Here is a 14,944-nt window from a genome sequence, read left to right on the forward strand (position 1 = left end):
CAGCTGTAAGATACCTTAGCAGCTAACAGTGCTTTTCTTTGTTATTAATTCTGTGCCTGTCATCAAGTAAGAAATGTGACTTTGTTTTGACCAGATTGTAAAAAAGAATCTGATATGCAGATTTCATGTCAGCCAGAACACCAAAATGAGGAATTCTCTGCAGTTCCTCATAATCCGAACACAGATGCTTTCGAAGTTTAGAGAGCCTGTGAGTTACCAAAATACAGATTCCAAAGGAATTTAGGAAGCTACCTTTTAAAATAAACTCAGATAATTCTCATGTAAGTGGCCAACACTACCACCCTGAGAGATATTTTCTAGGGTTCAACTTAGCTAGAAAGACAATGTGTCAGTTTGATGATTACTTTAAATAACTTACATCTGTGATTGTGAGTTACCTGCTAAATTTAAAAGGGGAAAGAAAAGCTAAGATCTGAAGGTATTGCTTTTACAATAACATGGGGACAAATCTGGGAAAGAGAAATAAAAAACATAGAATAACTTGGTTAGTTTACAGTTCATAGATCTACTGCCGAGATAGTGAATGAAATGATTCTATAAAGAAACGTAATATACAGGTCAAAGCTGGGTGCTACTGGTGCAGATAAGTACATGCTGTTATTGAACACAGCAGCTTTCAAAATAATCAAGTAGATAATCTTGTTTCTTCTTTGACTTTCACTTTGGCTTTTAGGTTTCACAAATACCCTTAAAGCTTTGAGTTCCTTATTGATTTTACATAGCTAATATCCAAATTCTAGCTGGAATTTTAAATCCCTAATCTTCACAAATATTCTGAGATTTCTTCATCCTTCATATGGTCATATTCACTTGCTTTATACCTATACTTTGTTTTCAATGATTACTTTGTTCTTCACAAAGTGAATCAACCGTTCCAGCAACTCCCTGATCCTGACCAGCACCAATGCCAGTGGAGCTGTTACATTTAAAATATTCTAGGTAGGCAGATACCATTATGAGTTTAAGATATCCAGGGACCACGGTATTCAGATCAATAATGAATACAAATTCTACTTAGTCTTTTAATGACCATTTACCATAGAATCATGATAGTATTTCTTTTTAAATTACTTTTGCACATGGGGATATGTTTATTGATTTTTTTAGAGAGAGGGGAAGACAGAGAGAAACATCGATTGGTTGGCTCCCATACTTGCTCTGACTGGGATCGAACCTACAACCTAGGTATGTGCCCTGACCAGGAATCAAACCCACAACCTTTTGGTGTGGGAAATGACACTCCAACCAACTGAGCCATACTGGCCAGGGCCCTGGTAGTATTTTTGAATAATACTGAAGAACTGGTATATCTTTCATGAAATACCAACTTAAATTACTTTTGCACAAAATTTTATTTGCCTATAAAGACCCTTTTAATCAAGCTGTAAAGCAATTTCAGTACTCTGAAGGATCTCTGAATATATAGGCTAAATAATATTTCACAGGCAGTTGATTTAATTGTAACATATTTATTTTAATGCCGATCCTTTAGGAGATTTTCTTAAATTTTCAAGTATTTTATTAACTTATTTATCTGCCAGGCTCCCCTATCTATAAAATACATTAAAATACACATTTGTAAAATTAATATAACATTCTATGTCAATTATAATAAAATTTAAAAACATTAAGTGTTTCTCATAATAAAATCTCTGAAAGAGAAAAATTCTGCAGAAACATTAAAAATTATCTTCTACTTCATATTTTTTTCTTTAGCAAAAATGACAAGTACATACATAGAGATACAGATTCACAGGATATACAATTAAATATCTAGGTTATATGCTTCTATTTTACCCCTTATATATCATAGGTACTTTTTCATACATCTTTTCCCCAGTAGACTGAATTCCTTACAACAGGAACTATTTTTATTCATCTCTACATTCCAAATGCTCTTCCAATGTCTAGTTACATTGGAGGCAGTGAATGTTGAATAGTTTAACATACACTAACAGTGAAATATACCAGAAGACCAATGCAAATACTTTATGGAGAGGGTAAGCTTTGGACTGGATACTGAACAAAATATTTAAAGGAGCTAAAAGTGGTGGCAAGAGCAGTTCCAGAAATGAGGTAAACAAAGGAATTTTGAAAAGCCTTTACCAAAAAAGCTAATAAAAACATTTTAAAAGCATTTTGTTTACAAATCAATTAAAACAACTATATTTATAGTTGCTTTAAATGTAAAATATGTCTTTAAAGCTATAGCAATACTCAGGGGAACGTACTAGGGTACAATCAGCAAACAGATATTGGTGCAAACAATACATTCTCTACCATGAGTAACACAATTCTTTAACAGAACATAGGAAAAAAATATATATATATACTTGACTGTCTTCCAACATCAACAATAAGAATTTCTCCCCGAAACTTGTGTTCCCATTAGTTTCACATCTTTTCCTCTAAGCTTTTGGTGGAGACATAGGTTTTGGTCATTGTCAAACTTCCTAAATTAATGACCAATATTCATTTGTACCACCTTTTCACCCAGTTTCCCTGCCCCAAACTACTGCAATTTGATTTCCACTTTCCAACATTCTACAAAAGAGGCTCTGGAAAAGTCCTGAAAAATTGGTCAAGTCCTATGACTTAGTGTCAACTCAAATAAATCTTAAGCACGTAGCCCTCCTCTACTCTGTAAAAACGACTGCCACCCCACCCATTGCCTTGAAACTCTCTAAAGCCTGTTGGATTGTCTTATTTTCTAACTACAGTTTACTCTTCCTAAAATTATTTCAAAGACTTCCCAGCTCCAAAAATACATTAAATGTAGATATTTCTCAGGGTTCTATTTCCAGGCATCTTCTCTTCCTGCCCAACAATGTTCCCTAATAATTCCTGATACCCATGGCTGCTGTTTGTCAAATCCCTTTCAAATTAAATTTGTATCTGAATTCTCTCCTCCATTTACTTAGTGCAAATTCCTACTAGACACTTCTAACTAGGTATTACACGGACACCTCCAATAAATATATTTCCATGGTACCTCAAATTAATATATCAATTGATCTCTTCCTTTCAAAAATAAAACACATATTCTCTTTCTTTTGACTTTCACATTTTGATTAATGCAATATCTTCCATACATTTTATTATGATGGAAGAGTTGAAGGAAAAATAAATAGTGTAATAGCTGATTGGATGTGGATGAGAACACTATATGGAATGTATATTGCAGAGATTACAAAAAAAAGAAAAACATTTGGTAGCTGCTGACTCATTGCACCTTCACACAAGTATCACTAACACTCCTAGTAAATCCCATTTGTGGCTTCTGCCTGGTATGGATGCAGTCAGTTCACTTCAACCTTCATATTCATACAAAACTGGCTATTCAACTTTGGCATAAGACTTGGCCTTTAAAATGCCAAATCATCAAATGCCAGCTTCAACATCAATTCTCACATCCCTGAGCTTGTACATGATCCACAATGTTGTTTAAATCTACTCAGTATCATTCAAACATCTTAGTAGCTGAATACCCACTTTTGAATAAGGGCAGTCATTCTAAAAGCAGCTCCAAGTATGACTTAGAGTGACAATCTTTAAATATACTCTAAATATAGAAATTTTATAAGTTCGACTATATATTCGTTTATAATTATGAAAGAATGTTGCAATAACTGATGGATTGTGAAAGCTGCTCAAGTACAAAAATGACAATTAGAAACACTTATGTAATTAAGTAAATAAATAGTAAAATAAGCTGACAGTTAAAATACAAATATTAAGAAAATATGTATCACCAAAAACTTCAGGAAGAATATGGAATCCTCTTTTCATCCAGTAAATATTTACAAAACTTTAAATACTAAGGCAAGAAAAAAGTAGATATTAGATCATATTAAAGTAACTTTGGGGGAATTATTTGGTATACTAACTTGAGTGAGTAAAAAGTAAATATGAAGCCTGGGTTGTCTCAGGATGGTCAGGGAAAATGGCATTGGAGTCTGTCTTTCATGGAACTACTCCCTTAGAAACTACAGATTTCAGTGTGGAATGTTTGTCTGCCTAGTTTGCTATGAAACCTCTGATCCCATACACGGTCCAGAAGCAAAAGAAGCTTGTATATAGGTGGCTGTGAGGCCTCTCAATAAGATGAAGATGCTGAGCATCCTGTTTTCCTCATCCTGTACCCTTCCCTAAAGTCTCTAAGGCTTTGTCATCCTATGTTACTCTTTTCCCTTCAGTAGATGTGTGATACAAGTGGAGCTAACTCAGATTTTCTCAGTAGTTGAATGATACTAAGATAAGAAGTTGTGGAAGCAAGGTTATGTTAAAAACAGGGCTTGAAAGAAAAAATTTGAACTTCTATTGTCAAGGTTCCCAAAGTAAACACTTTAATGGAACCTATGAAATAACCTTTTGTTCTTTTAATAACATTTTGATTCTTTTCATCTTTTTTGCTTAAGCATTGTTTTGAAATCACTAACACACACACAAACACACAAATGTATATATATAAATCTTATATATGTTATTGGCGGGGGTATTGAAAAATAATTACTTCAGGTCAGCTAAAAATCATGAAGGGAAATTACTAGCGTGCAATCATATAGTTTACAAAATTTAAGGACATATAGGACTTGATATTCTTTCATGACTGACAACACTTTGCATAAGAAATAGAAAAGGAGAGTGCTTCTTCAGCTGGCACAGACATAAAGAGAAGTTGCTAAGATCTTACTTGTTTCAGAGAGCATTAATACTTATTTATATATTATATAAATGAGCATATATTTATATAAGCAAACATTTTTTACAAAGATGTGCGCGTGAACATTAAAATTGTGTAATGAACAATATAAAAGGAAACATTGTAACAAAACATCGGCTACAATAGCAATAAATGCAAAACTGTACAACTAAATAAAATATCATAATCTAACCAGAATACCAGTAAATTACCAAAAGGAAACTGCCAAGAGCTTTCAGAATATACTGCCCACCCGATGGCCCCTACGTAACTGTGCATAATGTGGTGCGTTCACCTCAGCACTTCATTCATGCCGAGGGGCAGCTGTGGCACAAGGTGTGGAGGCCATGCCTTTACTCGGCCTGAATTTAAATTCTATTTCCGTCTCTTCCTGGCTCTATGATCTTGAGCAACTAACTTAATTACCCGCATTTCAGTTTTTTCATGTTAAGAGGGGGGAAAAAGAATAGATCTTACCTCACAGAGTTTACAAAGACTAGTTTCTGAATGTAAACACTTAAAATATCTCCACACACACAGTAACTGGTCAATTAATGTTAGTTCTTCTTAATTATTTGGTTTCAATAGAAGCTGGAATATACAGTGTTCATGGCTAACATTTTTCTATGTCTCAATAACTGAAAAATCCATACTTCCCCCAATTTTATAACATTCAATCATGAATAAAATCGCATGAACTATTAAATCTTTATCTTTTATAAACTAATGCACAATGCAAATTATATGTATCTGGTATTTGGTATGAAAATATTAAATTTAGTGACAACATTTAATTGCATAAATTACATTTAAAGTAATCTTAATAAATCACAGGAGTAAAACAAACATATTTTGGATGTAATTGATAGTGTTCAATGATATACTAATTTTAACAAATGTATTAAGATAGAACTATTTGGCTCATTTAAAATGTATTTAAGGGAAGACTGAAATATATTGTGTTAAATAAAATAAAGTTTTAAAATAAAAGCTAGTGGGGTCTGTAGTACTTAATAAAATTTAATGTTATTTCTTTTAGGCTCAGTAGCAACATTTTTTCTAAAAGTTAATCTTTGCTTAGATTACCTGAGAACTGATCATGCGCTGAGATGAGCGAGCAATGTTGGCAGGCAGACCAAAGAAGCTAGGTCTGTCATCCTCGGGGAGTTTTTCAATGACAGCACGATAGTCCTAAATATAAAAAAGTAAAAAAACAATTTTTCAGAAAAGATTGAACTTATAACTATTGAAATCAGAGAGAAGGGATATTGTGAAGTATTAAATTATTAGTTATTAATATGTTACATTTCTAAATCTCATTTTCAGTCTGTATAATCAGTTATCTACAAGAAATATTCTTTATTACTGTACTACTTCCTCATACTTAAATTATTTGATACTATATTTTCTTATCCTAACTTCCCACATTCAAAGGGACCCTGAATTGATTAAAACAAACATATCTGAGTGTCTACGCCTAGTATGTGTAAGATATTCTTAGATGTTTTCATGAAAACATCAAAATATATATTCCAACAATCTTTTTTTATAGAAACTCCAGAAACCTATGCACAAACACTCTGGTGTACAAGCACTGCTTTGTAAATCACTTTATCATAAAGCAATCCCAGTTTGTCTTCAGTTAGCTGAGGAAGTGTGAGGAACTGCATTGATAATCCTATCATTTAATCCCAAAAATTACTCTTAGCACTGCAAAGACATGATTTGCCAAGCATGCACCTGAACAGCAACTAAGTATAGGCCAACAGGATTTATTCAGTTTGGCCCAAAGATGGAAACTGTTTTATTTTCATGAAGAGACAAGTATTTTAAAGCAGGTATTGCATATGCATCTAAACTGTTCTTGGTGAAGGTACGCGTCTTCTCCTTCACACCATCATCTTTTCGTATCCTTAGCAGCTGCTCCTGGAGTATTTCCAAGGAAACAATCGGATTCCAGGAAGCCCAGGGCCAAAATATGTCAAATTTTGGGAAGACATGCTATGCTGTTCTCCAAAATTTTTCCTTTCCTATAGTTCAACATCTATAAACTTCCACAAGGTTTTCAATCACAACATATGCATGTATAAATATATATGTATGTGTAGGTGAGTGTAAGCTTGTATATATGTATGCATTTAGACATGTGTATGTGTTTGGGGGGGGGTGCACATGTGTTCCTGTCTTCCTGGGAAGCTTTTGGATTCCTCCCTCTATCTACCTCAATTAGACAGAAGGTTAAACATTCATCCTCATAAATCATCCTATAAATTTAAAACTATTACTTTCTTTGTGTTTCTATACTTTGTTCATTTCAAAATGGCTGTGAAATTTTCTCATCTAGACTGGCTGAAGTCTTCTTTCTACTCAGGGCTATGCTCTGACATGTTTCCTAAATAACAGCTACATGTCCAGGCTGATCTGCCCTCACTTGGACACAAAAGAATATATAACAAATGATACTATTTACATGTAGCACACAAACAGACAAAACTCATCTAGGTTTTTAAAACGAAACATAAGGAGGAATTCTGGGGAGTTGATAATGTTCTGTTTCTTGATCCCGGTGCTGGTTACGCTTATGTGTTCAATGTATGAAAATTCATTGCAATGCACATTTATGATGTGTATTTTTCTGTATGAATTTTATTTTTCAATTTAAACCTCAAACAACAGAGATGGGAGGTTTCCCAGGGTACACTTTCTGAAATAAACAAACAACTGTGAAATATCTGTTTGCTCGTTCACTCTAAGGTTCTTCCACTGGAAAGTGAACTCCATAGACACATCACAGGAGCCTCCATGTCTGGACCAGGGCTACCACTGAGCAAATGCGCAAAGTATATTATTGAATAAATAAATAAATAAATGAAAGATACTAAAGATCAAAACAGATGGGATACTTAGTAACATAACATAGAAGATATGAGTAATATATTTAATATTGGTTTTCAAGCTTTTATTTTTGACAATTATGTTATTGAAACAGAGGAATTTTCTTGAAAAATATTTGCATGAAAGAAAAAGGCACAATATTATACAATTGTGTGTGTGTATATTTGTAATTCATGAAGAATATGAAATTTTAATACTCTGTAATAAAAATATTTGGGCATTTATACAAATATAGGTTTATGGTACCAATAAACTAGCATTGAAGCATTTTGGTTATATCTAGTACTACTTTCTGAAAAGCACTATATTCTAGGAGATTTTTATAGGATGACTCAAAGCAAAAAAACACAGCTGGTTCAAATAAATTCACATAAACAAAAATGCTGCTATGAAAGTCAGATAAAGTGAATCTCTCCTATATTTTTAGAACTGCTTTAAATTTATAAGCCAGTAAGTGAAGATAGACATTTGTTAAACATTTTTATTTTTCTCATATTATTAAATATGCCAGAGCACTCTTACGCTCACTAGGAAGCAGCATATTCTGCCATTGCAGACCTTCACAACAGTCCTACATTTTTAAAATTTTCCTTGGCTACTCCCTTCAAGATTGAACTACACACTATATCCTATTTTCATCGGTCAACCTTCAACAAGTATCCAAAAGCAAACAGGACACCTAACCAGAGTTTAGAGACGCTGGCTGCATATTGGCATAACAAATAATCATCCATATTTGTGAATGATAATGACTGTGCATTTGAAAAGAAACAACATATATTTGATAACATAAGAAATGACATGAGTATACATCTGGTAATATGTTGAAAATTATTAATCTTACATACCAAGATGCTGCAGGATTTGGGCAGAGATAAGGAATATGGAAAAATGCTTGTCTTGTTCCTTTGGTTTAATACATCAATTATTGAAGAATTAAAGAACTGTTTCAGGTATGACTGAAGAACTCTAAGGTCAAAATAGTTATCTATACGTCCTCCATAAATAGCATTTTCAAGGAGACCATGTACAAATTCCCATTGTACCTCTTTGGTACCTATAATTAAAAATAAATACTTTTATTAGTTTCATTTCTAAGATATTAGAAATATTATAAAAATATTCTAAAATATCAACTAGATTCCAGGCTCCAATTATACATATATAGGGTATATATGTATATTTAATTCAGCTAAATAATTTCTTTAAATGCTCATTAAAATCAATATAATGTCCATTCATAAATGCTCATTATTAATAATATTAAATAATCACACAATGGCTAATATTTATTGAGATCATTTAATTAAGTAAAATTCCTAAGTGTTTTACATGTATAAACTCACTTAAACCTCATAACAAACAATTATTAATACTGTCCAATTATATAGATGGAGAAATTGAGGCACAGGGAGGCTGAGTCACCAAAATCAGAAAATCCCACAATCCCACGGATCTGGACTGAAATGAGTTACTTTGAAACCAGAGCCATATTCTCATCTGCCACCCAACACTGCCCCCTTAAATTGGAAATTCCTCTGAAGAACATATTCAAAACATAATTTTATACAATGATGAACTCAGTTCATATAATAACCTGATTAATAGGGAAACTACTAACACCTTCACAGATCATAGTCTCCTCAAAGCCATGATTTTTATAGTCAACCATCCATCTTCTATTGTAATAGAAAGTAATGTATAAAAAAACCACATGGGACTTTTCTATAATCTTCCATTTTGCAACAGAGATATCCTCTTAATCACAGTTCAGTGGTAATGTTAAAATGTAAGGATTATATCTCATGTCTGCAGTAAATATAGGAAGCACAATTATATTTAAACTAGCTAGTTAACATCACTGCTAGCGTTACTAGTTTAGTTCTATATCATTAAAAATGTTATAAAATTCAGACATAATCACAAAAACTGATGGCAATGTTACTATATGCCTTGAGGCACAGGTGATTTAGGCTGCCTGATGCAGAACTAGGGCCCCTATAGGGCAGGCGACTAATTAAAAGCGTTTTCACCCACGTCTTACTATCAACAGTGGCTAAGTAGTTACAACCAGGGACTTCGCCAGGACTTGCCAACTTTCTAGACCTGGTGTTCAGTAAATAATATACTAGTAATGCATATGTCATTCATTCATAGGCAAGTCACCAGGACATACAGAAACATTAATATACCTTTCAGCTTAAAAATACAAACAGCCATCACTGAAAATATTTTATAGAATTTTTAATTTTCTTCTTACAGCCATTGTTCTCAAGACAAGTTTTATTTTGTTTACGATAAAAGAAAATAAACAGAACATAAATTATAAATAGCGATAGTAATAAGTGAATAATTACTGATAGCTTACTAATATGTTAAATATACTAAAAATAAATGTTTTATGTAGCATTTCTCATTTAAAATTCTCACAAATAGAATCCACTGAAATAGTGCCTACTATTATTCTTATTTTGCAGATCAGGAAACTCAGGCTTAAAGGTTAAGAAACTTGCTGAGGTCTCACAGCTACATAATCTCTACACCAAGTGCCCCCTATAATTGGAACTTTTTTGCTTTTTTGCATTTAATTCTACCTATGTAGAGGTCTCAATATCAGGAAAATTTGTAATCTTAAGATCATACAGTTAGATTTTTACCATGAGATTTAACATTGTTTTAAAGCATTTGCCTCTTATTCACAATTCAATGGGGTGATAGATGTAAAAGTCACGTGATGCTATTAATCCATCAACCCTGAAATTCAAGGATGAACAAATCATTCACTCTGTGCTCCGGTTTCCTCACCTTAAAAGGGCACTAATAACATCTGCCTCACAGTGGTAATATAAAAATCGAATAAATGCTCAAAAGCATTTTGGAAAATTATCAAGTTTCTGTGCAAGGTAAAGTATTAGTACATATCCTCCAGAAAATCGTGTGTCAAATTAAAAACAGCCGCTCATGGAAATCAGGAAAGTGGTTCCACGGCGCAGCATGGGGAAATGCTGACTCATGTGAGGAAAGGAACAGGGGCTTTTGGAATGTGGGTAACGCTGTTTATCGATTTGGTGCTAGTTAAATAGGTTCAATTTATGAAAATTTATTGAATTGCACATTTTTGTATACTTTTCTGATGTACAACTAAAAATTTTTTTAAATAAAGAACTCAGAATACTGTTTGGCACTAACTAATAGCAATTGCTTGATGAAGTGGGAAGTATCAGAACCATGATGTGATATGGACATGAAAGGAACAGAAATTTCAAAAGCACTGGATGTTCGAGACTGAGAAAAATAAAAGGATCCATGGTGACTCATAGGCTTTGAATTTGAACAACCACATGAATCATGGTGCCATTTACTAAAATGAGCAGACTTAGGGAATAGTGGTTTAACAGGGTTGTAGGGTGGGATGGAGGCAGACAGGAATCAAGAGTTATGTTCTGCACATTTTTAAGCTTGAGATTCCTATCAATGAATTCTCTTTTCTAATCCGTCATTGTCTAAACTCTAGTGCCCCCTTGCCTTGGCCCTGCACAAGGGACTGCTTCTGCCTTTAGAAGGCAAGAGAGCTGGTAGCCTCGGGGGATCAGATTACATGGTTTTGTATGCTGCTCTAGTTCAAATTTGTACCTTGATTCCCAATACCTGCTTAATCATACAATTATGATCCAACAGGCCCTTGTTACTAACCTTAGTCTACCATACTGCTGATTTTAACAGTTCCCTTGAGAGAACTGAACAATTCTGTTGGAAGTCTGAAACTTCGGAAGCCCACAACATACAGACAAGGTCTTTCTAGCTTTTTGCTTCCTAAGGGCTATAGAGCAGTAAGAAATCTTATGAGTTATATCAAAAACGATGGCCACAAGAAATACAAACTCTCAGAGAACACAAGCATGGTGGTCAGGACATAAATCGCAAAATAAAGGCAAAAAGCAAAAGTTATGAAAGGAAGTTAAGTCACTTGAGAAGAAACCATGTTGTTAATATGACCTTAAAAATTTTTTTCATTAACAGAGATAAAAACTTTCATCAGTAGAACCTACCATCAAAGAGCCTGTCAATAATGTTGTACCCAGCACGAAGATCTGACAAAGAAAACTCATAAAATTTGGTCCAACCCTATCAAAACAAATTTTAAAAATATTAAAGAAAGATAAGCAGTGTTCAAAGGTACATTGTGTGTCACTGCCCTGCCAATCTTAAAAACAATGTTCAATACATGTTACAAAAAAACAAACCTGAGAACTTTTAATAAAAATAAACAATAAATCAAAAGTAATAGTAATATTTTAAAAGAAATGCATTTACCTCCATAGCATGCAAAAAACTTAATAATGCCATAAAAGTTGTTATCACTGAAGTATGTGGCAATAGAGTCAAAGAGAGAGACAAATTGGCATAGTAAATTCTGAGTCTACATACTGAGTAACATATTGAGATAGTTTGCATAATTTTGTAATTCAGAATTGTGGACTTTCTCCACCAACCTGAAAACAGAAAGAATACCTAAAAAAATTTTAAAGACTCCAAGGCATAAAGCATTATTTTCTGTACATTTGACCCACAAAGCATTCATATTGAAACTAAATAAAATATAAGCTTATAGCTAATAGCTACAAAGCTTGAATAAAAAGTTCATAGAGATCTACATTTTGTAGAAAATATATGAAACAATTAAAAATAATTTCTATGGGGCTCCCATCAACTAATTAGTTTTACACAATAAAAATATTTATGCAATGAATATTTTTATTGCATAAAATTAACAGTATATGTCAGGTTCTGGGAATAAAAGAATGAACAAACCATAAATAATCCCTGACCCTCATGTAGCTTTCGGTCAAATGTGGGGGAAAAGGGAAAGAGTGGGATGGATACAATCACTCATATACATGTACAACCACAAACTGTAATATGTGTGATGGATAGAAACATACTTGGTATATATAAGAAAGAGATCTGACTTCTGAAAGTTATTTAAGAAAAAAAAAGAAAAAGAAAAACGAAATGAGAAAAACAGGTAAAATAGAGAGTTTGTAGAAGTGTATATCCATATGACATGGTCTCTAGCAATTAATGGTATTCTCCATTTTGTCTACTTTTACCTCCAATTATATGATTTTCATGAGATCAAATTTAGAGTGTTAAAAAAAAGTGACCTTTTTGATTTTTTTGTGTACATGAAATTGAACTGCTATAATCTCTATGAAGAGCATTTTGGTAATATTTATGAATTTTTTAAAATAATTTATCTTTTGACCCAAACATTCCACATTTAGAAATTAGCCACCATAAATAAGCACCAAAAGAGGTAAGTATAGGCAAGTATTTTGTAATAGCAAAGACCGAAAAGAATGTGCATGCTCACCCAACAATACAAAACTGATTAAAAAGCCTGGCGGGTACGGTTCAGTGGTTGAGCATTGACCTATGAACCAGGAGGGGCACATGTCTGAGTTTCGGGCTTGATCCCCAGTAGGGGGCGTGCAGGAGGCAGCCAATCAATGACTCTCATCATTGGTGTTTCCATCTCTCCTTCTCCCTTCCTCTCTCTGAAACCAATAAATATACATATATAACAAAAAACTGCTTAAAAATATGTATATTGATATAATGAACACACATAATATTTTAAAACTAGATATTAAGTGGGTACAAAAAATGGTGAAAAGTTGATGCCCTGGGAATAGATACAGGATGGCAGGAGGATAGAAGGGGGGAGTCAAAATTTTAATTGCAAACCTTTTCATAGCTTTTTAACTTATACTATGTGACTATATCATTTAATAAAAATAAAATCTAATTTCATTTTTAAAATATAGTTTTTCTTTTCTCAATAAAGGTGCATGATTATCACTATTCTTCAAGTATCCATTGGGATTAACTGGCCCATTAATGTGAGGACAAATGTCAGAAAAATTAGGGGCAAAGGCTTTCGAGAAAGGTGGGCCTAACCATTTCCAACCTCTATGCTTTTTAGGTGTAATTCCTTACCAAGTTAATTACCATTGAAATCCACTGTCCTATTTTGTAAAATGAGAAAATTAAGCATACTTTCCCCATAAGTATAGTATGTAAATTATATGAAACAATACATTGCTGTTATTTACTATTTCAAGAATTTCACAAATATTTATTGATAGGCTATGTGCCAAGCATTGTGTTAAACACTTCTGAACATATACTATTTCATTTAATCCTCACAACAAAGATAAGCATAATTACCATTCCCATTCTGCAGCTGAGGAAACAGTTGCTTTTTGGGGGTTAAAGTAATTTACCCAAGGTCACATAGCTAGGAAATTCTAGAGTCAGGGCTCAAATTCAAGTCTGTAACTCCATAACCTATGCTCTTACTTTGAATTGTAACTAAAATAGAGAGAGAGAGACTAAAAGGGAGGCAGACAGAGAGGGAAGTTAGAGGAGAAATTATCTGAAGAGAAGTAGAAAACTGGAAAATAAAGAGAGGATGGGAAAAATTTAAAGATGGAAGAATGATGCAATTGTTGGCTAAGATAGGCACTTGGCAAGAACGGAGCACTGGTAGCAGCTAGGGCTGCATGGCAAGGTGGTCTATTGCTTGCAATAAGAGTAACAGCTCAGGCCTACGGTGAGAAAGCGCGATGAACGTGAAGACTGTACAGAAGTCTAGTGCCAGCGAAGTGGGAACAGGCCGGCGAGGTTGAACAGACAGCCAAATCTTTCCTTCTGGACCATGGTAAGAAATTTGCATTATTTTTCCCCAAATACAATACAAAGCCACTTGATAGGTTTTAAGGAGAGCAATAAAATAATAAAATTTACATATTAAAAAAATAATTCTGGCTCAGTTGATTGAGTGGTGCAGTGCACTGAGAAGTCACCAGTTAGATTCTGGGTCAGGGCACATGCCCGGGTTGTGGGCTCCCCCAGTGGGGGGAGTGCAGGAGGCAGCAGATTGATGTTTCTATCTCTCTCCCCCTCTCCCCTCCTGTCTCTCTAATCAATAAAAACATATTTAAAATAATAATAATTCTGGCTGCTAAGTGGAAAAACCAAGAAGAGTTGGAAGGATACCTCAGAAAGTAGTACTGGTGAGAAGTAATACAGCTTAGAAAAAACGGTAAAGAAAAATTACAAATTTGAATCATGTTTTGGAAGTAGAATCAATAGGACTTGATACTGAACTGGGGAGGGGCTAAAAAAGAATCAAGAACAACTCCTAAGCTTCTAGCTGGAGGACGGGAGTGGACAGCAATGCCGTGTACTGAGAGGCACACTGAAGGCAACACAGGTACGGGGGACTCCGCAGGGCATTCTGCGAGGCCTTAGATAGAAAAC

At 33.8% G+C, this 14,944-nt stretch overlaps 1 protein-coding gene across 2 annotated transcripts in view; it reads right to left on the reverse strand.

Moving 5' to 3' along the window:
- DYNC2H1 (dynein cytoplasmic 2 heavy chain 1) overlaps positions 1-14,944 on the reverse strand; it is a 244,420-nt gene that overhangs the window by 64,926 nt on the left and 164,550 nt on the right. For both annotated transcript variants that reach the window (XM_081152801.1, XM_081152800.1), the window contains 3 exons: positions 11,668-11,743; positions 8,467-8,675; positions 5,810-5,914 (listed from right to left, as the gene is read on the reverse strand). In XM_081152801.1, coding sequence (XP_081008927.1) covers positions 5,810-5,914; positions 8,467-8,675; positions 11,668-11,743 — 390 coding nt within the window. The remainder of the gene's footprint in view (positions 1-5,809; positions 5,915-8,466; positions 8,676-11,667; positions 11,744-14,944) is intronic.

The sequence above is a fragment of the Miniopterus schreibersii genome (genome assembly GCF_964146895.1).
Source record: "Miniopterus schreibersii genome assembly, chromosome: 12".
In the NCBI taxonomy this organism is placed as follows: domain Eukaryota; kingdom Metazoa; phylum Chordata; class Mammalia; order Chiroptera; family Miniopteridae; genus Miniopterus; species Miniopterus schreibersii.